The sequence below is a fragment of the Bacillus rossius genome, chromosome 1, assembly GCF_032445375.1.
Source record: "Bacillus rossius redtenbacheri isolate Brsri chromosome 1, Brsri_v3, whole genome shotgun sequence".
NCBI lineage: Eukaryota > Metazoa > Arthropoda > Insecta > Phasmatodea > Bacillidae > Bacillus > Bacillus rossius.
Genome location: NC_086330.1, coordinates 234295693 through 234323673, shown reverse-complemented (window position 1 = coordinate 234323673; position 27981 = coordinate 234295693). Strand labels below are relative to the sequence as shown.

The window sequence follows — 27981 nt, the reverse complement described above, 5'->3', positions numbered from 1 at the left end:
ATGGTATCAATTTCTTGTGAAAAATAGAGCCTAAGACTATATAACGAAACAAAGATTAAATTTCCTATTTGTGAAACTAATTCCTACTTGCATTTACGTATATTGAATAATTAATGTTTACACAAAACAGTACAATATTACATGTTCTAAATTAAATTTTTTGAAAAAAGTGATCCAGTGTTGTTTGCTTGGAGTTCTTCTCAGTTTCCTTCATTATGAAATTTTCAATGAGCCAGACACTTTGCCAAATGTTGTCTGGCACGTTTGCAGTTCCTTGAACGAAGTCCCACAGCCCTTCCAGATGCACTAAGGCATCAGAACAGGTTGGTTTTGATGGTGCTCTTGGTTCACTTTCCTCATCCTCTTCATCTTCATCATCTTCTACTGCAGTCACATCACTGTTGCTGCTGCTGCTTGCTATTGCTTCAGCACTCTGAGGCTCACAAGGCAGAACGTCACTGTCAGCTTCAACATAATCATCAAAACTACAAGTGATTTGTAGTTTGCTTTGCAAACTTTTCCATGCATTATTGCACACACCCTCATCGCCACCATCACCCTCATCACCACCATCACCCTCATCAGTTGGGGCTACAGTGTCACCTCCAAAGCCTACCTTCTTGAAGCAGTTGGCAATAATGGTTGGGTCCAACGAATCCCAAGAAGCCGCAAGGAAATGCAGTGCATCTAATATAGACACTTTGTAGGGTGGAGAGTTGGGTGTGTTGTGGTTCATTTTTGTTATTAGTCTGCACACCAGTCTCTTGCGATAATACTGCTTTAGGACCTTGATCACACCCTGATCCATGGGTTGCAGAACTGACGTGGAATTAGCAGGAAGAAACTGTATTCTCACATTCCTCAAGTTTGCCACATTCTTCGGATGGGCAGGGCAATGGTCCATAAACACAATTATCTTTCTGTTTTTTACTCCCATTTTGGCATCCAGGGAGTGCAAATATTGTTCAAAGATGCTGCAAGTCATCCATGCAGTTTTATTATTTGTGTACCTACATGGTAAAGTTTTCACATTTTTAAAACATCGTGGATGTTTTGCCTTCCCAATTAAAAAAAGTGGAAACTTCTCGGACCCATCCATGTTGGCCCCCACAAGAACAGTCAACCTCTCCTTGCTCTGTTTACCCCCATGACAAGCCTCTCCTTTTAAAACAAATGTTTTGTCAGGCAGCATTTGAAAAAAGAGGCCGAACTCGTCAACATTGAAGATGTCCTTCGGTTCATACTCGGATAGAATTTGAGGCAATAATATTTTCCAGGCATCTATTGATTCTTCACTCACACTCTCCACTTATTGCCCGGTACACAATGCCAGTTCTATTCTTAAATTGGTCAAGCCAACCATTCGATGCTTTAAACTCAACATTAAGTGTCAAAGCAATCTGTTCTGCTTTTTCTTTTAAAATCACACCACTCAGTGGGATGTTTTGTGCACGTTGTTGTTTAAACCATTCAAGCAATGGTTTTTCTATCTCGTCATATTTTCCACTCTTCCTCTTCTTACAGGTCGATGAAATATTTCCAGCCTCGGAACGTATTTCTTCTTGTTTGGCAACAATGGTATTAAGTGTTGATGGTGGTATTCCCAACTCCTTAGCGATCGCCACTCGTGGAACCTTGGGATTAGAATTAACTTTGTTTATAATGTCCAGCTTTTCTTTTAATGACAACGCTTTGCGTTTGATTGCAATCTCATTTAACGCCATTATTATGAAACTAAAACATATTTTGTATCACCTTCAAATAAAAAAAAAAAAAAATTTAAAAAAAAAACGTAACGCTTGTGCAAGACGACGCTAACGTTATTAGCAGGAATCTGTGGCGGTAACACTACTCGGCAGTCGGCAATAGACAGAATCGCGTGTTGCAGCAATCGGCGAGGGGAAGCCTACAACTCACGTAGTTTCGGTTCCCTCAGAAGATTTCCGAAGTATTGCGTTTTGGTATTAAGCCACTAAATCATAAGTTTCCAATGAAAACAAGCATGTTGTGACTGACCTAATCTAACCCTTCGATTTTTTTAATTTCGATATTTGAGAGAAATCCGAAGTTGCACGAACGTGGTAAGGAACTGAAACTATGTGAGTTGTAGGCTACCGATCGGCGAGTTACCCATATCGATAGTCAGCTACAGGCACGCACTCTATTCGGCCATCAACCTAACCAAAAATGATGCCAACCGGCGAGCAATCGATGTGAATAATCGACTTCGTGCGCGCATTCTGTACAGGCATCAACCAAACTACCACGATGGCAACCAGCGCTTGCTACATGTTAATTTTTATACGTGACTGGCGTGAAATGTGAAATGACTAAACGAGTCCTAAAGAGAATATACTTGTCAACCAATTACGTATTTTTAACTTAAAAAATATAACGGTGATTTCCCAATACATAATGCATTTAAACTTAAAAAAAGATTGTTTCATACGGGAAACTAATTTTACAAGGATCATCTTACACGGAAAATAATAACCTACATCATATGGAGAAAATGGCGGGACCGAAGCATTTGATCGTATGAAACGGGAAATCGTATTGTGCGGGATCGTTTTAAACGAGTTTCACTGTATTTAAAAACCACAAAAAACACCTTTTTCATTTTTCAAATATAGTTACCTAATGCTAATGTGTCTGTAAAAATAAATTTACAAGCTAGTGCTCATTGTGGTTGTTGAGTTATGGTATTGAGCGAGCAAAGGTGCAAAACAGCTTAAAATTGTATTGCATGCTCAGTGTAAAATTTTTGTGATGGAATTTGTTACTTCTCTGTCCACATCTACAAAGTATGGAATATTAGCTTTTATTTGCAATTTAAATGAGCTAGATAGCATGAAAATTGTGGGTTTTATAGTAATTTAAGTGTACTGATGAAGATCGTCGGAGAACATTATTCGCTCAAAAACTGAAAGTTTCGAAAATTTCTCATTCTTCCAGTTTTAATTTAAAAATTCTAAAATAATTCACAGTTTCTAATTTTATGGATATGAAAGCATAAAAAAAAATTTGAACAAAATCTGTGACATTGAAGCAGGATAGTGTATTTTAATTAGGTGATTTGACATGAAATGACCCTTGGTGAAGACGTTGCTTGGGCTAGGGCTGGCCAATTCCTTGGTTGCCCGCTCGAGTGGCCAAAGATGTGCGTCACCCGCGATTTAATTAGAGATTCATCTTCTGGAAGTCTTGAAATAGTATTTTCTGACATAGTACATCAAAATAGGGAGTTACGACGTATTTGTGAAACACTTCCGTGTACATATAGTGCCTCAAGACGAAGGTTGCAATACTCTACAACGAATATTTCCGACGTTTGGTGAGATACAATTTGACTATATGTATAAACTTTTCAGGACTAGAGGGATGCCAATCTTTGATACAGTTCCTGACGGCATCGTCATAGCCGTAGTTTGCATTATCAGTAAAGCCCTCCAGTTTCCAGTATAGCTGAATACCACCTGGAGGTCCAACAGACACAAGAAGATGGTTTCCGACTCCACACAGCTAGTGCCGGCATTTTATTGTGTGCTCTCTTGCATTATTGGACATCAAAGTTACAAAGGTGCACGTATCCATCAAAATGGTAATTAAAATCTCTTTTAACTATGGTTGTCCTCTAGTATATTAAGGCCTATTTTAAATATCTACTTGAAAATGGTATTTGCACTAGCCATCTTAGAAACATACAGTCATTGCTAATTATTGAATAAATTTAGTATCTGTTAATCATTTGTACACCTATCCCTCACTTAGCACGACTAATTTGTTCCTAAAAATGCTCGTGTTATTCAAAATCGCGTATTCTGAAGCATTAGTTTCCATAAATAGCAAGGCTAATTTAATTAATGTGTTACAAAATTGTCTAGGAAGATATACTTTGCGTAATATAAATGCGTAGAATAACACTTAAAAAATAAATGTCACACCATTAATCTTTATATGACTCCTAGCGCACTTTGTATGACAAATACGACACTGCCTAATGGGAGATATGTGGTTATGTACTTTATTGTCAGTCAGCTGGCTGACTTGCCCGCCCGGGCGTGACCAACTCACGTCGCGTATCTTACCTATCTACATCTATATACATCTATGTATCTCTCTATTTCTATTTATCTCTTTATATCTACATATATACTTCCCACTATCTCTATCTTTTCTATATATAAGACTCTATATAGCTCTATACATCTATAGGTATATCTCTTTATCTAACCCATTTCATTCTCTATACACCTCGCTCTGTCTCAACTTATCTCTCCGTCTCTATCTCACTCTCTATATACATATATCACTCTATCTCTGTCTCTCCTTTATATTTAAATAAATTGTGTCATGCGTGCGCACTTATACAACAAAAACAGACAAAGTGCCGCTATATAAAATGAAATAAGCACATCTTTCGACACGATTCGTGCTTCAACTATTGAAAAATAGTTATACCGTCTCAGTAACCTTCATGGGCATGCGCATAACAAATCACTAAAATTTAATCGCAATCGGTTGAATGGTATAGGAACGCATACGGCACAAACAAACGAAAATTATAGACATGAAAAACGTTTCAAACGATTGTGCGTTTAAAATTAAAGGCAACTCTATCTATTGACGAAGTTAAGAACAAAACTGTTATTAGCGCCTTTATTTTGCTAGCCGCTGCGAGCTCCACTAAGCGGACTGGTCTCACCCAGGAGAAAAATATTAATTTGCCAGACCTTACTATGTGTATCATCGTGTGTCAGACATAGAGAAACGACACTCACTCACTATTTGTATGTCTATGACCTATGATTTTTTCTGTTATAAAATGAAATTATCACTTTTTCACTCCCTTAAGAATGGAATTTCATATTAATATGGGGTCTATGTGTTCATCCAGGTTATAAGCTAGCTGTAGGCCAAATTTCATTCAAATCCATTCAGTAGTTTTTACGTGAAAGAGTAACAAACATCCATCCATACTTACAAACTTTCACATTTATAATATTAGTAAGATAAATATACATCCTGGATTTTGTTTATAAATTTGTCTAAGCTTGCAGTTGTATTATTTAATTTTATGGTTTTACTAACCACATGACTGAGTTTCCGATCGTCCACTGGATTTATTCTGCAACTTTTTCGCGAGACAATAGTGAATTATCTCTGAATACTTGTGTGTTAAATATACAGAGAATAATTCATGTTTTTGATAGTTTGTCCAATTAAAACATCTAACCTGGGTATTTATAGTGCACAAATGACAAACAAAAGAATCAATGTTGAAATGACAAACTCACGTGATACTACATCAAAAATTTACTACACTTCATAAACAATTAAATAATTTGCAACCTTAAACCAAATATGAAAAATAAACTACCTATTGTTTACAAATAAAAAATATTCAAACTTTCCCTGCTAAAAATTTCAACCAAAAATTACTGACTGCAAGAAGTTCAATATGATTATGTAAATTGTTTTTAAATTTGGATTTACACATTGTTGACAGTTAGACAATTAGATAACAAGAGATGGTCATGTAGAGTAAAATGCAGGGAAACTGGAGAAATAATAGGCTATGGCCCAACATTTTCCAGGAATGCAAAACCGAAATCAAGATGTATGGACAGGGATTCAAATCTGAATCCTTCACAATGAATGTCTGACTTTTAATCATTGTGCAACCCTCATCTAGTGGTGCTCTCTCTGTGTTAAGTAAAATGAACCTCCAAATGCAAATGATGGTCTATCACCAGACACAAGATTTAATGGTTTTTATTTTCAGTCTATTTCACTTTTAAAACAAGATATTTAAAATTCATTGTTTTTGTATAATGAATTCAGTTTATTCTTAAATATAGCATATTGTTAGAATGTTTCATGATACTTATTTCACTATGCACTTTTACAGTACTACCCTCTTTTATCGCATAATCGTCGCACTTGCGTAATCGTCGCACCTATATTTCAGGCCGTCAAAATTGGGATAAAAAAACTTCACGCGTAAATGTTGCGTTTTGTTTTTATTCCCGCTATTAGATGCCAAGCGCTTTGTGTAGATATCTTTTCCGTATAAATCGATGTATTTTAAAGTAGAAATGTAATATTTATTCCGATATTACCACTTACTTATTTAATTAACGGAAATATGAAGTTGTCTGACGTGTAAATTTTCTTTTAAAGATGTTTTTAAACGTTATTACCTTTATCTGTTCGTCTGCGTCGCCGCGGTGTACCGCTTATAAAAATGTAGCTATCACTAGTTGGCATCATTCGTGTTTGGTTATGTTGCTTCCCGTATAGAGCGCGCACACGTAGTCAAATATCGATATCTCGCCGAGTGCATGCAAAGCGCGCTCTCTGGCACGTGCCGAGTTAACTACATTTGATGGCCCGCACTCTTTCGTGGTAAGTCTGTACTTCGACGATAGTAATGCGTTCTGACTCACGTTCACGTCACAGTTTTGATTTTTCTATTTAAAGTTAAAGAAAGGTTTTTGTTGCATGACTTATTAATTTAAATTTTTCGGCGTGCTCTTTTTAACTTAACTTTTTAAATAAACGTACTTTCCATGAATGGCTTTTGTTTTCATGAATAACTTTATTTAACAAAAAAAAAATTTTCTCGCATAATCTTCGCACCCCTACTTTTCAAACTTGATTTTAGAATAAAATGTGTGACGATTATGCGAGAAAACACGGTATCATTTGTAATAAACATGTCAGAACAATAAAAATAAATTGGCAAGTATTTGTGTGTTTGAAAAATGTACCAATGTCGCAATGTAAAAATGAGATATTAATAACAATCGCAAGATAAAAAAAAAATAAAAATTTTTTCCAAACTATTTAGTACAAACATTTTGATACAAACTTCCTGCTAAATAAATTATGTTTTCGTTATGATTTTGTTGGTTTTGATTTAAACTGCTGATAAATTTTATGATTTTTAGTAGCATTTCAGTGTTATTTCTGTTTAACCATAATTCACCGTGCACACGAAATGTAGCGCCTGACCTTCAGCCTCTTGACCATGAGCGCCTCGCTGACGAACATGTGGGTGTCCGCACTGGGGTTCTGCAGCACCTCCACGGCCAGCAGGGCCTGGAGGCAGTACGTGACCGGCTCCGAGCTGTCCTCGGCAGCGTCCGCATCCTGGCTGCCGTCCACCTCCAGCTGGCGCAGCTTCCTGCGGCATCTCGTCCGTTTCCTCTCTTGCATTCACAGATCATTATTGAGAAGTGGCGCAAGTGATAACAATTTCAAAAACTTGCGCATTTTTTTTTACTCCCGTTATATACAACTCTAAGGAAAATATTTGTGACGGAACAGCAAATGCAAGACATAAGTTAAATTTACATAAATGGCACTTAACTAATAGTACTGATGAGAAAACGGGGAAAAAAACAAAAAAAAAACACGGTGTATGTAAGCCTACCTCAAGACACCCCAGAAGTTAGCATAGAATGTTTAAATTGACGATGCACTGATGCTTCTCATTGCCACATGGCTTCACCACCTACTATCTGGCAGGTGATGTGATTCCTCCATCTCCCTTAATTAATTAAATTCCCATTAAATCCTAGCATATGCTGCTTCACTTGAAATTATATGAACCAGATTAAAATTTTCACAGTTTTAAGAATGCCCATATAGCAACAATTAACATAGACTTCTTTGTACTGTGATTACTAAGTATGTACTTCCTCTTTTTAATGGCTGTCCTAACATTATTAGAAATGTTAGTGCTAAATCCATATTTATGGAGTCTTCCTAAACAAACACCAAATGTGCAAAATTAAAAAATTGGTTAATATGTGCATGGAAATGTATAAAGTCACTCTTCAACTTCAAGGAAAAATCCAAATTTACACCAAGAGCAAGGCATTCATTACCTTAGGTTATCAATGACTGGAGTACTTGGTTGTATCGGAGCATTTTGGTTGAGTAGTGCTTCTAACTCTTGGCACTTCTTTAGTACATCATGGTAGCACTCTGTGAATAGACATTAACACCTTTTTTTATTACAGAAATATTTAATTTTTTAGGTCAAATAAAAAAAACTATACAAATTTACGAACACAAGTACGGCACCAAAAACTAACTCCAGTTTGTAACAGCATCTTCCAAACACCGTGCCACAGAAAACTGGTGTGCAGCAAGATTTAGATAAATTAAAAAAAAATTCCATACATAAAAACTTTATGCAAGTTCCTACATCATATAAATTTTTAACACAACCATTACTGAATACAATAGGAGAATAAAATAAATTAAATTTTATCATACATATTTTAAAACTTGTAAAAACAGAAAAAATACAATCCTTATAAGGTGAAACATTGATGTACACATATATGTAGCACAGTAGTTCTCAAAGTGAGTGCCAGGGCATAATGGCATAATGTGCTATTCCAGAGAAATGTGTGTCCAGATGTAAAATTATCAACAGTTACTCTATTATACCATTTCATAACAGATGTACCGCTCTTTTTGCTAACATATCATTGTTATGTGTTTTTTGAACAACTTTACAGGTTTTGCTTGGACAGTGATACAGTTCAGCGCAGCACTGTAGTCACTCTTAAACGTTTGTAAACAGGCTCATTCCACGTCAAGTGATCCAGAAAAAATTAATTGGTTGCTTGACCATTTTATAATTGAATGATTCTTTGTTTGTTGAGTCCTACATGATTAGAGAGTCTAAATAGACTAATTTTAAATTTTTATCTTTTTCTGAATTATGATGGCAGTCATTTCTGTTTTACAAAACAAGCTGTTTTTGTATTTGTAAGTGTTTGTGTTAACTTGTATTACTCTGAACTGGTGAACCCTAGGTTGATGAAACAAAAACCATTTATTGAAGGAGATACAGCCTTTACTATTTTCAGTACTAATTTAAGAAAAATTTTAACACAAACAGCAAAAACTAAACCATAAGTTTGACTTTAAAACTGATAAATTTTCCATTTTTGAAGGCATATCATTCGCAATAAAATCTATTCTGTAAGTTACTTTTGTGGGGATGTGTAGCTACCTTAATACACTATACATATTTACAAAAACTTTCAACACTACATTTGAAGTACATTTAACTAATTTTGAGTAACATTATTAGATAAAATAACATAAAATTTAAATTTTAAAAATTTACAGACCAAATTGCTTACATAACAGGGCTTAGGAATTACTTTACGAAGAGGCTCTAACAACATTTCTCAGTTACAAAATAAAAGTAGATTTATACAGAAGATATATATTCATTCTAATAAGATTGAAAAAAAAAAATCATAAACAAAATGTTTTCTATTATTAGAAAGATTATTTAAACTGTTAACATAAGTTCTGACTATGTTGTTTACTAAATGTGGGTCTGCCATGATTTTCCACTAGCGCATCATAGTAGGCGCAAGAAAAACTAGCACCAAACACTTCTGGTTTTCTCTCCAGAGCTGCTGCTGACATGCAGGATATCGTAACATAAACATTTGGTTGACACTTGGGCCTACGTTGGAGATAAATACGCAAGGATGGATGCAAATAGCTATTAAGGAACGAAAAAATATTAATTTTGATTCTCACATTATTAATATGTTACATTGTATGTATTTAATACAACACAAGTGCTTTTACCATTGTGCATGCACGGAAATTAAAAAATAAATACGTCAAAGAAAAAAGTGCTACCTCGAATCTATGACCACATTTCTTAAAACCATGCAATAATTTATTGGCGTTGTTACTTCAAAACTGCACAAATCAAACAGCAATACTTGGAGTGGCAGATGTACATAAGTCTCTCAAAAGAACATAGCTCTGTATGAACAGTCCAAAGACTACTGGACACCAACTCACCCAGGGTCTCATGCTTGGCCAGGCAGCACATAGCTACCATGAAGTCGCACCCCAGCAGCTCGTTCAGGATGCTGGCGGGCTTGTCGAGCATCGCGCTGTACTCCACGCTACCGGCGCGGAGCTCTGTGGTGTTCTTCAGGGCATGCATCATGCAGCCAAGCAACCACTGCACAATGGACAGGACCGCAGTGGCCAGAAGACCCTCCTCGGGCTTACTGCGGCACGTGATGCCTCCCTGCAGACAGTCGCATCGCTGAGTCTCTACCCCACCTGCCTTCTTCTTTCATATACTACTACCAGCCTTGTCTGATCCACAACTACCGGCCTTGTTGTTTGATCAACTACTACCTGCCATGATATTTCATTTGCTACGACCCACATCGTTATTTGATACACAATACATGCCTTGTTATTTGACCACTACACCTGCTTTGTTTGAACATTACCCACCTTATTGTATGATTCACTACAATCTACCTTGTTGTTTGATACAAATACCTGCTTTGTTGTTTGATCCACTACTACCGGCCTTGTTGTTTGATCAACTACTACCCACCTTGTTGTTTGATAATCTACTACCCACATAATTGTTTGATCATCTACTACCCACATAATTGTTTGATCTGCTAATAAAGGCCATGTTGTTTGATCCACTACCGCCTGCCTTGTTGTTTGATCCCATTACTAACTGCCTTGTATTTGTTACACTACTTGTTGTCTGATCAACTACTGCTCACATTGTTGTTTGATCCACTACTACCCACCTTGTTTGATCCACTACAACCCACCTTGTTGTTTGTTTCACTACTACCCACCTAGTTGTTTTATCCATTCTACCCGTCTTGTAGTTTGATCCACTACTACCCGCCTTGTGGTTTTTTCCACTACTACTAGGGTTCTGCGAATATTCGAAATTTCCTAATTCAAGTTAGAATTTTTTGATATTCGATTCGTAAATTCGAATCGAATCCATTTTACAATAATTTGACTTGCAAAATCTTGCCCGTATACACTAATATAATATAAGACAGACATCCCCCCCCCCCCCATGTTTAAAAGAAATGTAAATGGACGATTACATCTTCCACTTACAAAATTTATACAGCGAAACCCCTTATTTACGTTACCGTTATTTACGTTTTCCCGTTATTTGAACCATTTTATTTCTGTCCCGTTTTAACCTCATTTGTTGTAATGCAATAAATTCCCGTTGTTTACAACGCGCCTATTGCTTTACACAGTTTACGCCGTTCGTTCTGATAAAACTGCTTACTAACTTAATTAATCCTATTACAAAGTAATCTGATGTGTAAATTGTGTTTTAAAGACGTTTTTAAAAGTTATAAACTTCATCTTTAACATCTCGGGAGACGCTTTATACCGCTTATAAAAACGTAAACAGCGCTAGTTTGGTTGTGTTGATTCCTGTATTCCTGTATAGAGCGCGCGCACGTAGTCGAAGATTGATATCGACAGCTCGCAGACTGCATGCACGCGCGCGCTCTGTCAGGAACCGAGTTAACCTGCACGATCATTAAGCGTATAGTTACAAATCACATTAGATTTTGTTTTTATGGATTACTTTACTTTTTTTTTTTTTGCATAATAGTAGCACCCACAGTCTCACCCCTAATTTTCAAACTTGATTTTAGAATAAAATGTGCGATGCTCAAGTGATAAAAACTGAAATTTTGTTATTTTTCTTTTGTATAACTTCCTTTTGCTGTGATATTTTTATTAATATTTTTATCCTTGAAAGTCAGACATGCTAAATAAGGTAAGCTGTGATACTTTTTATGGTCTTTCCTTTATTTACATTTTCCCGCTTTTTAAATTTTTTTACTTTGACCCCATGCAGAGTGGAAATAAGTTTTACTGTAAATAATGTACGTAGCCATGTTCCACTTTATAAAATAACCAACTAAAACTGTCAAACGTTCAAACACACTAATGATTGCCAGTCTGTAAATTTACAAAATACAGTAATAAGTATGATTTTATGTTAGTGCTACAGACATATAATTTTTAATTTTTGAGAATTTGATTGTGCTTCTTCAATATAGTCTCACTTTAATTTTAGTTACTTGATTTAAACTGTGAATTATATGAAAAGTTTTTCAAAGGTGGTATGTTAAAATTTAAAATGATCTATGTTATTTTAATAAATATTTTTAAATTTGATTAGAAAAAAATTCGAAACTCGTGAATTTTTTTGAAATTTGATTCGAATTCGATTCAAACTGAAAAATCAGAATTCGCAGATGTCTAACTACTACCCTACTTCGTTTTGATCCACTACTACTCTACTTGTTTGATACACTACTACCCTAATTGTTGTTTGTTCTATTACTACCCCATTACTTGTTCGATCCTTTACTACCCACCTATTTGTTTGATCCACTACTACCCACCTTTTTTTAATTCACTTCACCTGCTTTGTTGTTTTATTTACTACTACCCGCTTTGTAGTTTTATCCACTACTAGTTACCTTATTGTTTGATACAAAATACCTGCCATTTTATTAAATCCACTACTACCCACCTTGTTGTTTGATTCACTACTTGTTGTTTGATCCACTTTTACCCTACTTGTTGATTCACCACTACCTGCATTGTAATTGATCCACTTTTACCCTACTTGTTGTTTGATATACTACTACCCGCCATGCTGTTGAATTTACTACTAGTTGCCTTGTTGTTTGATCTACTACTACCACCTGCCTTGTTTGATCCACTACTACCCACCTTGTTTGATACATACTACCTGTCTTGTTGTTTGATCTACTACTATCTGCCTTGTTGAACCATTACTACCTGCCTTGTTGCTTGATCCATTACCATCCAAATAGTTGTTTTTTTCCACTACTATTTATTTATTTATTTATTTATTTATTGCCTTATTTTAAGTGGCAAGTTATGGCGTACCTACTACCCGAGTTTTGTTTTGTTTTTAATACACAATACTTGCATTGTTTTTTGATACACTACTTTCCATTTGTTGTTTGAATCACTATTACCCACCCTGTCGTTTCATCCCCTGCTACCTGCCTTCTTGTTTGATCCTCTACCACCCACCTTGAAGTTTGATCCACTACTACCCGCCTTGAAGTTTGATCCACTATTATTCACCTTGAAGTTTGTTCCACTACTACCCGCCTCATTGTTTTAACCGCTACTACCAGGCTAGTTTTTTGATCCGCTTATAGCCGCATTGTTGTTTGAAGCACTACTACCCACCTTGTTGTTTTGGACCACTACTACCACCCGCCTTCTTTTTTTTATCCATTACTACTCACCTTCCTTTTTGATCCACTACTACCTGCCTTCTGTTGGATCCATAATGCAATTACTGCACATCACGTGTTTGTGTCCATGTTATCTGCCAGAAGTATTCTACATAACTTGCTGTGTATTTATAAAATTCAGGAAAATATAACTTTGTACTGGATCTCTTCCTCCTCCTTGTTGAGTGATTACATTTCCTACTAGTGTTTCAAAACACTAACACTGCATATTCAATTTTTTGTGCCAGCTATATCCTACAAATTACCTTTTATTTATTAAAAAATATATAGATAAATATTTCTATCCATAATTTATTTTTAAATATCATTGGTATTGAAATCATTATAAACTATAATACACAACCAAACAGAACAAGGGTATTGGGGAAGAAATCAGCCATGTATTATAGTAAGGAATCATTACAGCATTTGCCTGGAGTGGTTCCTGGAAACCATGGAAGACCGGAATCAGGATGTTCTGTTCAGGATTCAAATCCGGGTCCTCTGGAATGCAAGTTTAGTGTTGTACCACCCTGAGCCATGCTTGGTCATAACTACAACTTGTGCTTGACTAAATGCATCATTGTGACTCACCAGAAGTTAATTTTTTTTCGTTCCACTGTTGTATACTCAACTTATGTAGTACCACTATCAAAATTTATTTTTCATAAATATCTTAAAATAGTAAAAAAAAAAAAACTAACATGAAGGAAATGCCAGCTTTAACCCGCCCAGTGGTCGCTAGGAAAAATTTACATGGTTGGTCGCGCGTGAGGGATTCTCTAACACCATGTAATATTAGTTACTTTAAGAAGATACAATTTAATTTCATAGGATAGGTATTTAGTTATGATGTTTTAAAGGACCAGAAGCTCTTTTTATTTATATTTTATTAGATATAGCTAGGGACATGCAAATTTTGCATTTGCGATAAAATTAATTTTTATGCAAAATTCGTAAGTTTAACACGAATAACCCCACTTTTACATAATTTCCGATACAGCGAATTTTTTTGCGAAATACGTCTGTTTTCCACGAATAACCACACATCCCGCCGTTTGATAACTTAAAAAAATAAATAAATAAACCACTGTTGTCACCATTGATAACACCATCAACATAACGACTACACTTGCAAATGTTTACGTTTTATTATTTATTTCATACAACGCATTCTTGGCGAACTGCACTCGCACACTAATACGCTCACGTACTCTCGAAGGCACGTTTACAGAGTCAAAGAGTAATGTACGGCCATTTTGTTGGATATTTTGTGCGTTACAGCGCTTGTGTCACGACGAAAATTATAAATTATGCACAACTGTTCATCTTGCATCTACTATGGACTGTGCAAACTGTTTTAATTTGTTCTCGTACTGTAAACAAACTTAAAAAATACATTTTCTGTTTAAGAATTATAATTTTCGTTTAAAAATGTTGTATACAGTGCGGCTATTTTATAAAAACTGTAGTTTGTGATAGAAAACGTCTTTATATTTCTCAGCAGAAGTCTGCAAGTGTAAAATATGCAGAAACTTCAAGCAACCACCAAACTTCATGAGCGTGAATTTCGTGATCGTGGGTTATATGCAAGTGATGAAAGAACATTAATGTGTCGTCACTGCAATGTTACTGTCTCATGGGATAGAAAGGACACCTGCACGAAACATGTGGAAAGTGATGAACACAAGAGGCTGGCTGCTAACAATATTGAAAATAAAAGACTCTCTCTCAGCTATGTTGCAAACTGCAAAAATAAAAAAAGTTTCAGCAAACGAAATGGCGAAAGACACGGTGGAAGCTTTTGTTAAAGCATATATACCATTGTAAAAACTTGATGATCCCAACATTCGGAGTTGGATGGATACATATATTGAAGGAGCGGACAATTTACCACACTCATGAACCCTTAGAGAAAAATATGTTCCTGAGCTTGCTAGTTCACGTCTTGAAGAGGTCACGGCAAAGTTAATAGGAAAGAAGATAGACATTCTTCGAGACAAGACAACAGACAAAATGGAGAGGTGCGTGTTTGTTGTGCTTTTTAGGATATTGACAGATCCTAAGTCCTGAACTTCTTGTTGGTGGTGTTCACTTTCTCGAAAGCGCCAATGTCACACATTGCATTCGAGCAAATCTGGATTCCTTCAAAACATATGAAGTGAAATATGAAGATGTGAAAAGCATAGCTATTGATTCAGCTAGATATATGACAAAGTGTGTTTAAGGCTTAAAATTGTTAGTTGGGGAAGACCTTCAACATGTGCAATGTTGGACACACAAGCTAAGTCTTGTTGGCAACATTTGGGCTCAGGGGTTGAAAGATCTCAATGAAGTAGTTGTCAAAACAAAGAATGTGTTTCAGAACACGAGGAAGAGGAAACACTTGTATTCTCAGTTCCTCAGAGAGAATAAAGGTGAAAACTGCCAGTTGTTTTCAATGCTTGTAGTCACAAGGTGGAATTCCTGGTTTGAAAGTGTTTTCTACCTTGCTGACTACTTTCATTTGGTTGTGGAGTTTTGCAAGTCAGATGATATGAAGGCTACCCAAAATGCTACTGTGCTGTTCTTGTACTCTTTAAGTTACAGTGAAATAAGTGTGATTCAGTGCCTGGCGGTTGTTGTGAAAGATCATGGAAAGTGTCTTGTTGATTTAATAACGAGGCTAGAAGGCTCGAGCTACCCAAACGCTCATATTTTGCATGGTGAGCTTACTAAGGTGCAGCGCAACTTTGAAAACATGAAGCAGTGCATTTTTTTTGACGAAACAAAACAAGTTTTGGACCACATAAAGACCATAAAAGCAGCTGCTGTGAAAAGAAGTGTAGTGCAAGTAGCTACAAAATCTCTGGTGAAGCTTACCAGCTTGATGGCTACAGATCCAAGCAGACTTGACTTTGAAACATTGACTATCTTTGATCCAAAAAATATTTTGATGACAGATATGAGCCCTATTTTGCTTGCTAAGTTGTGTAAAGTTTCTACTCTGAAAGAAATGGACCGCCAGGAGCTGATCACCGGTTTTGGAGAGTGAAAACCGATAGTTGAGAAACAAATGAAGGAAAGCAGTGTGGATGTAGTGAAGGCACTTCAAGTTGTAAAACTTTCACAACCTGAATTTTCTGAAAAGTGCCTGGAAGCAGTGTGGATGTTGTGGGCAAACGTTTATTCGGAATGCTTCTTGTCACAATTCAATAATGTTTTCTCACTGACAAGCGAACTAATTTGAAACAAGAAAATTTAGCTGCAATGGCTATTTTTTCATTTGAAAGTTAAATGATGTGTCCAAGTACTTTGATTCTGAAATTATTGGGTTGACTTAATTTAGAATCTGAGTTCTTAAACTTGTGTCTTTTTAACCTATAGGTATTTGTGTAAGTTTAATTTATAATGTTTCCATTGATGGTGCAATTATATTACAATGTTCTCTTCATATTTCTTAACTTGAAATCGTAAAAAAAAAAATTATAATAATAATAATAATAATAATAATAATAAACCCACTTTTAGGTAAAAATAACACCACTTTTCATCACAAAATAAACACACCTTTAGCATGTCACTAGATATAGCTAATGACCAGCATATGATGCAATCCCTCTTTGTAATTTTTTTTTTAAATTTTGTACACACATACCAAGCAACTCTTTCATCTATCCCTCTCTTTATCTCTCTGTAACTATTTATATCTTTTAAAATCTCTTTATATTCATCTCTCAAACTCCCTATCACTATCTATATCTCCTATATATGTATAGCCATATCTGTCTATATCTCTACATGTGTCTTCATATATCTATATCTCTATACATCTGACTATCTCTATATAAATATAACTGTATAATTTCCTATATCTCTAACCCTTTATTTTTATCTCTTTATTTATCTATCTCCTCTATGTATATATATTTATATTTATCTTAATCTATATATCTATATATATATCACTCTCTATCACTCTCTAGCTCTATAAATCTCTGTATATCTATACATCTGTATCTCTCCCCATCATGTATTTCTTGATTTCTTGATTTCTTGATCACTCTCTCTATCTCTCTCTATCTCACTCCGTCACTTTCTGTGTCTCTTTCTTTCACTTTCTGTATATCTATCTCTCTTTATCTCTTTATCTCTCTCTGGACTCGCACGCCACCATTATTATTCGAACCATAGAAAAGAGGAACTGACAAAGTACTGGTAATTAACACGCCACCTTAATTTTTGCTTTAAGGGTTGGTATATCGAAATCTCACCTTTGTCGTGTTGATGGTAAGAAGTTACAATATTTGCCATTTTAATACTTGAAGTCAAAATGAGAATGGCCTCTAGTCCTTTTTTTGCTTCTCCATAGCAAAACAATTATCGGTTCTAATGAAGTTTAACCCTAATTTCTTGCAGATGTGTATATATTATGTTTCTTTAGCAATATTCACTACATGATGGCATATTTACGATTCTTCCTAGAGTTCTTTTCAAGCTATTAAACAAATCTATGCCATGTTAGCCTTTATACAGCCTTTATATCAGGTACTTCAGAATAGACAACCATTCCATAGGCTAATACCTCCATGATTTCAAAGGTCAAGTGTGTAAAATTTTATAGAGATTGGATGAATGATGAGTTATCAATGCAATGATGAAATGTTATCAATAATAAATAAATTCTGCTTTAAAGATAGGTTTTATCAGAATTTCTCCTAGATAGTATGGTAATTACCATTACAATTATTTCCCATTCAATACGGTCAAATGTTTCTATCCCGCCGATAACATTATTTTTATTAATTTTTTTACAGTTTAAGATGTTGCCAAACACTTCTTTTCCCGTACAAAATGATGTATTAAAATTGAAAACCATTATTTGTAGGATATTACCGGTTACTTATTTAATTAACAGAAATACAAAGTTGGTGATGTGTAAAGTTTCTTTCACAGATGTTTTCAATCTTATAGTCTTTATCTACAGCGCATTTGTATTTGGTTAAGCTGATTACTGTATAGAGTGCGCTCGCATAGTCCAATATCAACATTGATAGCTCGCCAACTGCATGCAACGTGCATGCTCTGTCTCATGCCAAGTGAACTACATTTAATAGCTAGCATTCTTTCAAGGTCAGTCTGTACTACGACGATGGGATGGCGAGATATCACCAAGAATAATTAAATTATTCTTTAAGGTTTTGTTTTATCGAAATCTACCTAGACAGTGACATTCCCTTTGTTTCGAAGGTTAAGTGTGCAAAGTTTCAACTCAATCGGAAAAATGATGCGTGAGCATATAGAAGACAAACACACAAACATTAATTTTTATATATATTAGATATAAACCTCACACAGATAACTGAATTTAAAAAAAAATGCTATCATGAAGTAAGCACTAGCCAATTTGATAACTGTAAAACATTAAAAAAAATAGCACAATCAATTAAAATTAAATAATATCTCTGTACAATGTCATATATAAATTAAACCATTGGGGCTATTCTACAAATGGTGGGAAACCCCACTATTGGGCCACATTATTACCTAATATAATGTCATAAACTTAATCACTACTGGTAAAAGTTTTGTAATGGACAGAAAGGAGTCATTTTAAAAAAAAATTCTTTCTCTCCAACAGCCTCCTCGCCCTCAATTCTTTCACCAACAACCTTATTCCTTACACCCCAAGTGGCTCTAATGCTTCCACTGTGCACAGACACAGCAAAGAGAACTTAACTAAATATCTTGTACTTTCCCATAACATTGCTGAAGTTCATTATATTGGTAACAGCAAAATGGCAACACTACTTAAACTACCCTAAAATGAGAGGTATTTAAGAATTTATATTTTAGTCATTGCTACATGATTACAAATACACAATAAGTACAGCAACACTGGTTGCACAAGTAACAAAAATTTATTTGAATGCATTAGCTCTTCACATGTTTTTATTTATAAGCAAAAAATAAATTGTAATAGAACTAGTAACATATCTTTAAAATGACAAAGTTTTTGCTACAGAACACAGTACCACCTGAAACACACTATTTGTGCACAGAATAATGAATAACTTATAGCTAATCAATAACATAATATGTCCCACACTCTACCTAATAAATAAAACTAGGCACCTAAACTACCTAAAAATATCTAAGTCCATTTTTACGATACTGGATTCTAATTGGTTGAAAATAACATGGCGGAAAATGATGACATCATTTTAGTAGGCCAAAGATGTTTTATTATAGTATTGGAACAGAGTATGGAAGTGAAGGTGTTGGTAATACCAGAGGTAAGTGTTTTGATGTTTTTATGTTCAATTGTTTGTGATTTGGAGCAGGTGAGATGCAAGGAGTGACATAATAAAGAAATAACAGTTGTATTGAGTAAAAAAATAATTAGATTATGCAATAGGTATGTGTGTAAATAAGTGTACTTGTATTTAATGAAGAGCAAGGTGTTGTTTATTTGTAACAAATGTTATATAAATGCAGTAGAGAGAAAGAATGTGTGGATTGAGATTATTAGTAAAAGGACAAACAACGGTTAGCATTTTGTGAGATAGGAAAATGAAATGGAGAACCTGCAATTGGATTTGGATAGAATGATGTAGATGTAAGAGAAAAATAGATAGTATACAATCACTGCAGTAAAAACAAGAAAAGTAAGTGGGGTTGAATGGATGTGAAGTTTTTGTGATTTGTAGTTTTATGTGTACGTCGTGTTGTGTGTTAGGTGACAATTGCGTATTTAATTTAGGTGAAATATTGGTTTAGGTAATCATGAAGTAGATTTAATTTCAAACAAGGTTGATTAGGGATAAAGGTTTTTAATATGGTAAAAGAGGTACAATTTCCAATAAAATTTTCATGGTATCGTGAAGAAAACTATAGTCCCACCCAGTGTAGTATAATTTGCAATACCGGTAAATAAATTATAGAATTATAAGAAAATACTTCACTGTGTCATGAAGTAGACTGAAGTGTAATTTGAGATACTGGTATTTCATTAATTATAAACAAGATGTTTGGAGGTAATATTTCATAAGTATGGTGAAGTAAAATACAGACCCACGCTGTATAGACTATTATGCGATACTGGTAATTAAACTGTTGAAAGTAATTATTTAAAAAAAATCCCAGTTATAAAGAAGTAGAATGCAGTCCCACCCGGTCTATTGTATTTGCTAAAATGGGGAAGAATTATTTAAAAGTAAGAGTTTTATAGGAAAAAGAATCACGGTATCGTGAAATAGACTACAGTCCCATCCGGTATAGTGTATTTTGCAATACAGATAATTAATATATAAAAAAAAAATTATTGGAAATATATTTGCGGTATTGTGAAAAAGACTAAATTCTCGATCTGTCTATTGTAGTTTGCGATACTGGTAGATTATTTATTGATAGTAATAATTAATAGAAAAAATATTTGCATTATCGCGAAGTACACTTCAGTCCCACCCGGTCTATTGTATTTTGCGATACTAGTAAATTATATATTAAAAGAAATAAATAATAGATAAATTAATGATCGCAGTATCGTGAAGTACATTGCAGTCTATTTTGTAATACCAGTGATAAATGCAATGAAAGTAAGAATTTTACAGAAAATATTTTATCGGAATCGTGAAGTAGACAACAGTCCCACCCGTTCTAGTGTATTATGTAACACCAGTTTTAATTATTTATAATTCACGTCTCCGCAACTTTTATTCTTTCAGAATCATTAAGTTCTCTAATAAATAGGGCATGTTGTTATAATTCACGATACCAATGTAATTTATATCATGTTCAGAAATAGTGTCTTTGATAATGAAATTTCGGCATCGCAAAATAGACTCGAGTTGGGGAATTATAGTATAGTTTACGATGCTGATAAAACATAATATTCAAACAATGCAATACGTGATAAATAATGTGTTCATAGTTCCCCGCCCAAAACCCCCCTATTCCCATGCTTGTTCCATTAGTATGTAGGGTGGTAATGACGTAAGGGACGCCATCTTGGTGACGTCATTAGTATTGATATGGAATCATAAAATGTACTAGTCCCAAATATCTAATAAATAAACACAAGATCGCTAAATTAACCTGGATTCATATTGAAAGAGATAATATTGTACAGTAAACTTAATGTCATAAATAAGGTTAAACTTTACATATACCTATATTCACCTGAATGGTTTCCAAGAATTCCAGAAGACTGACAATACAATGTGGCTTGTGGAAACCATCATACTTGCTGATTCGCTGTAGCACGGCAGCATACGATACAAGCTAAAAACCAAGCATATTATGTTTAAAGAGTACCCAACACGGGTTTAGGGCATATTCAGTACAAACCAAAAAAGAGGATTTTTCGCAATTTAACCTCTTTCGTGAGGGAGGAGGATCCATGGTGCTATACAACAATAATCAATAACAAAAGGAAAATCATCATATATAAAAATAATTTTTAAACATAAGTTTGTGAGGATTAGATACTAGTTTCTAACTACAGCTCCTAGCTCCTTGTTTTTCCACTTTGGAAAAGGAGGGGAGGGAAGCTGTCCTTCCTTGCCTCTCCCTCCTCTGGATAAGTCTTTGGTACCCAAAACTAATTTTTAATTAATAATTAATCAGTATATACATAATGCATTTACCAAGAACTACGAAAAATACTTGTACCATAAACCCGGAATCACAATAATCCGTCACCTCCCTCCGTCCGTAAATCACATGACCTGCAGCCAATAAGATAGCGAGAAAAATTTAATCCGTCTGCCTGTCAAAAGTTTAGTAGCTTCATACTCTTGACAGGCAAACAAAATTATATCCTCCAAAAATATCAGATAGTTTTTTTTTTTCAAATCTTATTAGATAAGAATGTTTTTAAGTTTTGTTTAATTGTTCAGCTACTTCAATAATTAATTTTTAACTTATGTTTTATGGGGTCTAACATTGGTGTTTTATGAAAACTGGTAGATCGAAACAGTTAAATACTATTTTGTACTAACCAATCACCAGTTAGCCAATACTTAGCGTCAAACTTTAATTCTTAAAGAACAATTAAATCTCCAACTCATGCAAAGAAAAACTAATTGTGTTGAGTGCCATAAACCTAAACTAATTTCAAAAAAATAAGTACTCCGAAACTGAATTTCAAGTGTGTATATTCTATGATTTTAATATTAGGTGTACATCGTACATGCATAGGTATAATTATTTGATATTAAATTCAATTTTAAAGCAGTTATACTTTATGACATTAACCACTTAACATGTTAACCTGAATTAACTCGGGTTATATAAAGTGGTAATTGTTAGTATACTCGTGACACAATTCACTTTGCCGTCCTTCGTTATGTATCCCGAATATTTCCGTCCTGTTTCTTCACTCTTGTAGTTTACTTTTTTCCGTGTAGATTGTGGCACATATCGACTATCTGTGTACACTTCAAGCTTTGTAACAGAGATGGCAGCTCTGTGCGCTTGCCGACACGCAAGATGATAAGCGTGTTCATGAAACGTTCGTAACTTACACATATTTGTTTACAAATATTTAGTTTATTATTTCCTTGACAGTGTGCAGTATCTATTTAGATTTCATTACCTTACCGTGCACAGTGCCGTGATCAGAGACAAACTGATTTTTCACGAGTTTTGCGACAGTCAAGTAGACAATTGCTTTCGTTACGTACAGTAAGTCCTCGGTTTACGTCGGGGTTACGTTCCTGAAAACCGCGACGTAAATAGAAACGACGCAAAATGAGCCATGTTTCATGCCACCGGCCGGCCACGGCCCAAGGTCGGCCGGAAGGGGTAGGAGAAAATGCTGTGTCGTTGCGGGAAGTAGATAACACTTCTACGTGCGAGATACGTGGGTGGCCGAGCGCGCGGGCTGGTAGTATTGCATCACCGCGCGGAGAGCAGGAAGCGTCCCTCATGATGTATGATAAGATAAGGCGGTGAACGTGTAGCTTACGCTACATAGCATAAATTAACTACCGAAGGAAACAAAGAATTATAAACCAATTATATACGGTGTTTTGGTTAAAATAAAGATTTACGGTCATTGTAAACGACGTTATTGTGAATCGGCGACAACTTAAATTGAAACATGAGTACTCAAACATTAGCGACGTTAATCCGAAACGACGTAAATCGGTACGACGTAAATAGAGGACTTACTGTATTTGTATTTCATAAATAATTGTATGAATATATTAACTGAATATTTTTATTTTGAGTTAGTTTTGCCGTGGGGATTGTCATACTTATTGTGATGTTTTCTTTTGTATTCGGCTACGAATGTAAAATGTAATTTGTGAATTTCTTTCAGTGATTTTTATTTTGTTTTGAAATGGAAACAGACGAGTTAGTGGATATTGAAGGATCGGATTTAGAACATGCTGTAGCAGAAAGTGGAAGTGATACGGTGTACACAAGTTCTGACACTGGTTCTGACAGTTCAGATTCGGAAAGTGACAATGTTTTTCAGTCTGCACGTCAGTGGTGCAAAATCAACACTGTTCCTGTATCACCGGCACCCCCAAACTATGCATTTCATGGTACTCCTGCAGTGAATTTCATAGTAAGTGAGGATGCTGACATACTTTTGTTTTTCCGCCAGTTTTTTGACGATGACCTTGTGAAACTTATTACTGACGAGGCAAATAGATATGCTAATCAGTGTCAAATGAACTCACCTGGTAATTCAAATCGGGTGTGGCAACCTGTGCAATGTGATGAAATGTGTGTTTTTTTGCTCTGAATATTTTGCAAAGTATCGTAAAAAAAAACCGAACTGACACAGTACTGGTCAAAAAAATCCACTAATTTCGACTCCATTTTTTCCACAGTGTATGTCTTCAAGAAGGTTTTTACAGATAAAACAATATTTACATTTTTCCAACAATGAAGACTACAATCCAGACAATCATCCCAGTCCTAAGCTGAATAAAATTTGGCCTGTTTACGACATTCTGGTTGAAAAGTTTCGTAACCGGTGTACGCCTTGTCAGCACATCACAATAGACGAAAGCCTGCTTCTCTATAAAGGCCGTTTGGGATGGGTTCAGTACATTCCTTTGAAAAGAGCCAGGTATGGTATCAAAACGTACCTTCTGTGTGAATCTAAGTCAGGGTATGTCTGGAACTTCATAATTTACACAGGGAAAGGCACTGTGAATTGGGAATGAGTTCACTGATTTACCAGTATCCTCGCAAGTTATGATGAATCTCATCAAGCCTCTACTCAACAAAGGCTATTGCCTAACAATGGACAATTTTTATAATTCGCCACAGTTAGCCGACTTGTTGATTTCGCACAAAACAGACGTCTATGGGACATTGAGACCAACGAGAAAAGATGTCCCCAAGGCCTTGCGAGAGAGAAAGTTGCGTAAAGGGGAAATAACCGGGTACCAGCATGGAAAGGTGTGTGTAATGAAATGGAAAGACAAAAAAGATATCTGCTTGATTTAAACTGTACATAACACTGAAATGGTGAAGGTCACAAAAAAAGGGGAAGATAAATTGAAACCTAAAGTGGTAGTTGCTTACAATGATACCATGGGAGGAGTAGATCGTGTAGATCAATATCTGTCAGACTATACCGTTCCGAGGAAAAGAGGCAAAAAATACTACAGGAAAATTTTTTTCCACCTTCTAGATCTTTCACTGTGGAATTCATTTGTATTGTACAGGAAATCTGGAGGAAGTAAGTCAGCACTGCAGTATCGGATGGAGCTAGTGAAACTAACCATGGAGAAATGCCACCATCCTGAATACGCAGCCAAACATGGTCGTCCTGGGAAAACACCTCCACCAATGAGGCTAACAGAGTGCCATTTTCCTGAAACATTACCTCCAACAGAGAAAAAGTCTAATCCAACACGACAATGTGGAATGTGCAGTAGAGTGCGTGATGGAAAGGGCAAAAGAATTCGAAGGGAAACAAGATATTTCTGCCCTGACTGTAATGTGCCTCTGTGCGTTACTCCTTGTTTTAGAGTGTACCACACTACAGTAAACTCTCGATTATCCGGGCCTGGATTATCTGGTTTTCGGGTTATCCGTGCTTGATTTTTTATGAAGTTGTAAAAAAAATGAGGGGTCGTGACTGCGCTGCACTTTTTTTTTTTTTTTTTCTACTGCTGTGTCAGAAAGCTATTTACCTGACCCTTCAGACCCTCGTTCCCTCGCCATCTTCACCCGTCAATTTGTCACACTTTAAACCAAAAAGGAATGCCTTGACTGCTGCTTCCAGCTCAACTCCCCCCCCCCCCCCCTCCCTTTCATTTTCTTTTCAAGCGTTCTTTTCACAGCGCCCCGCCATGCTAAAAAAAAAAAAGGTCCCTCTACCTCTTAAACTTTCCAACACTCCTGACGGCTGGAATAGGCATTTTTCACGCAGTTATTTACATCAGTTCTCCCAGGCACATTTGTTTTTGTAATCATGTGTGGTAAAAGGAAACGTAAAGTGCTGACAATAGCAGAGAAGTTAGAAGTTGTGGACAGGTTAAAAAAAAAAGGAGGAGAAACTGCCGCGAAATTAGCACAGGAATATGAAATTGGAATCCAAACCGTGCGAGACATTAATAAAGCAGCCAGTAACACAATGGGTAGGGGAGGGCTTCTTGAAACCGCCGAGAGAGAGAGAGAGAGAGAGAGAGAGAGAGACAGAGAGAGACAGAGAGAGAAAGGGTGATAAAGGGAGCATGTTGTTCGCCACCAGACATCCCATCCTCCCCCCACATCACCACCCAACAACAGCCTTCATTCTTTCTCGACAGCCCCGACGCCAGCATAGCCAGGGCCCTCTCTGGCTTTGCAGCCTTTGTTTACTGCGTGAACCTTTTTTCCCTTCCAACTAACGGTATTTTTCATTGTTTGAATATGCCTTTTAAATCACTCTTTCTTATGAAAGAGCCAACAAGGAAGCACTCGTAATAACCAGATTAGTTTAGGATTACTATTTAAGTAGTCAAACTGACGGTGCATTTTAAAACTCTCGTAACTTCGAAGGTCTCGTAGTATCCCATACTCGTAGTTATGACTGTAAAGTGCATCCTAATTTTAATAGGCGGAATTAACAAGAAACAATATCTTGCCGCGCGTGGTACAAAAATAAAATGCAATAGCTGGAAGGGGGGGAAAAAGGTGTATAATATTGTGCTGTGGTTCAGACACTTATTTTGTAGTGACCCCGGATAATAGGTCGTTAAAAGGGTGGAGGGAGATGCTGAGTTGAGACTGCCGGCTCTCCCTCCCGTAGCAATAAAGGGGACAGGAGAAGGATGGCGGCAACACGGTCAGGGTATACAAAGCCTTTGCTTGTACTCATAGAATTCTACTGAAGAGACACTCTTTTGCCAGTAAATACACAATTTTTAAGTGGTGAAACGGGTTATCCGGTTTTTTTATGGGCATTCAATTATCCGGGCATCCGAAGGTCCCAATTAACACGGATAATCGAGAGTTTACTGTACATCAAATATATAGAATGCTATAGCACGTAGCTTTTACCTAAAACAATAATTAAGTGTGGGTAAGAATTTACATTTCACTTTAGACAGTTTTGCATGTAAGTAATTTTTATTAGATTTGTTTTTATTGTTTTTTATTGTGTTCATAATAAAGTGTATCCATACTAGCAAAAATATTTTAAAATATAACATTTATTTGTGGATTTCTGTAGCTAGGGTATGCATAAAATATGTGTATTATATAAAACTCTATACATGTACTTTATTTTCGTATTATAGAAAGTATTATACATTTGGAACATTTTTATGGTTTTTTTTCCAGACTGTGTGGCATATGTGTACTTATGTAAACTTTGTTTCATAAATATTATTAATTGTATTGTTTTATTTAATATTTTGGCCATTTATTACAGGCATATGTAATTTTGGAATACATATAAATTTTATTACTTCTCATTAGTGTATATTGTGTTTAACTTTTTTGCATCACCATTTTGTAAGGATTTTTCCTACAAATAATGTTATAACTTAATGAAAACGTAATTAATTACTCGAAATTAAAATAGATTAACAAAATATGACAAAATATTATATAATTTGCATTTCCGCTGCAAGAAAAACATATTTACACTGACATAATGACTGCCCGAGTTTACTCTGGATAAAACTGTGGTAAAATTATCGTCCTTCATATTTCATAAACAAACAAATTTAAAAAAAAAGGCCAACTGTTTTTCGTTACATTTCTAAAGTACTTTTCTATTATGTAATAAAAAAAATGATTTTTTCGGAACAGCTTTTGAAAATGTTAATGGAATGTTAAGTGGTTAATGAACAACAAGTATAGTTCTGACTGTTAGTATGAAGTCAGCAATCACCGACTATTAATTACAGTATCTTACTGTATATTAAGTTTGGTAGTAGCTAGAGTACTTCATTCCAAGAAAATAGATGTAAATATTTAAATAATTAAAATATAAAATAATTATATATTTCTTATTTTGCCAAGCTTAACTAACTCAGAAGGAAATCTGGGATAAAAAAAATTACTACAAGTTGTGGACAAAAAGAAACTTTAGATAACTTTAAATCCGTTAACATTTAACTTTGGTGAATACCTGATTTCATACATAAGTTTTTCAATAACAGCAGAATAAAATATAAATTTAGATATGCAAATATTCGCATAAAATAAATCTCAAATAATAGTGAACTAAGACCATAATGCAAACAGTTAATTTAAGTCATTAGTTTCACTCTAGCTGAATTATTATTCTGATCTCTCGAAAAACAAAAACAGTAATCGCTAGAGGACGCATCAACCTTGAATTAGTTATAAATACTAAGAACTGTTGCAAGCAAGGCTGGATCACCAGCTTCATCCAAAG

The 27981-nt window shown here is 35.3% G+C and overlaps 1 protein-coding gene across 1 annotated transcript in view; it reads right to left on the bottom strand.

The window, feature by feature from the left end:
* The window catches only part of LOC134527366 (mediator of RNA polymerase II transcription subunit 24), a 154688-nt gene that overhangs the window by 106995 nt on the left and 19712 nt on the right, over positions 1–27981 (bottom strand). Inside the window, exons 3-6 of the mRNA XM_063359987.1 lie at positions 21300–21401; positions 9856–10090; positions 7896–7995; positions 7018–7189 (exon numbers count right to left, since the gene is read on the bottom strand). Of these exons, the coding sequence (XP_063216057.1) occupies positions 7018–7189; positions 7896–7995; positions 9856–10090; positions 21300–21401 (609 nt within the window). The remainder of the gene's footprint in view (positions 1–7017; positions 7190–7895; positions 7996–9855; positions 10091–21299; positions 21402–27981) is intronic.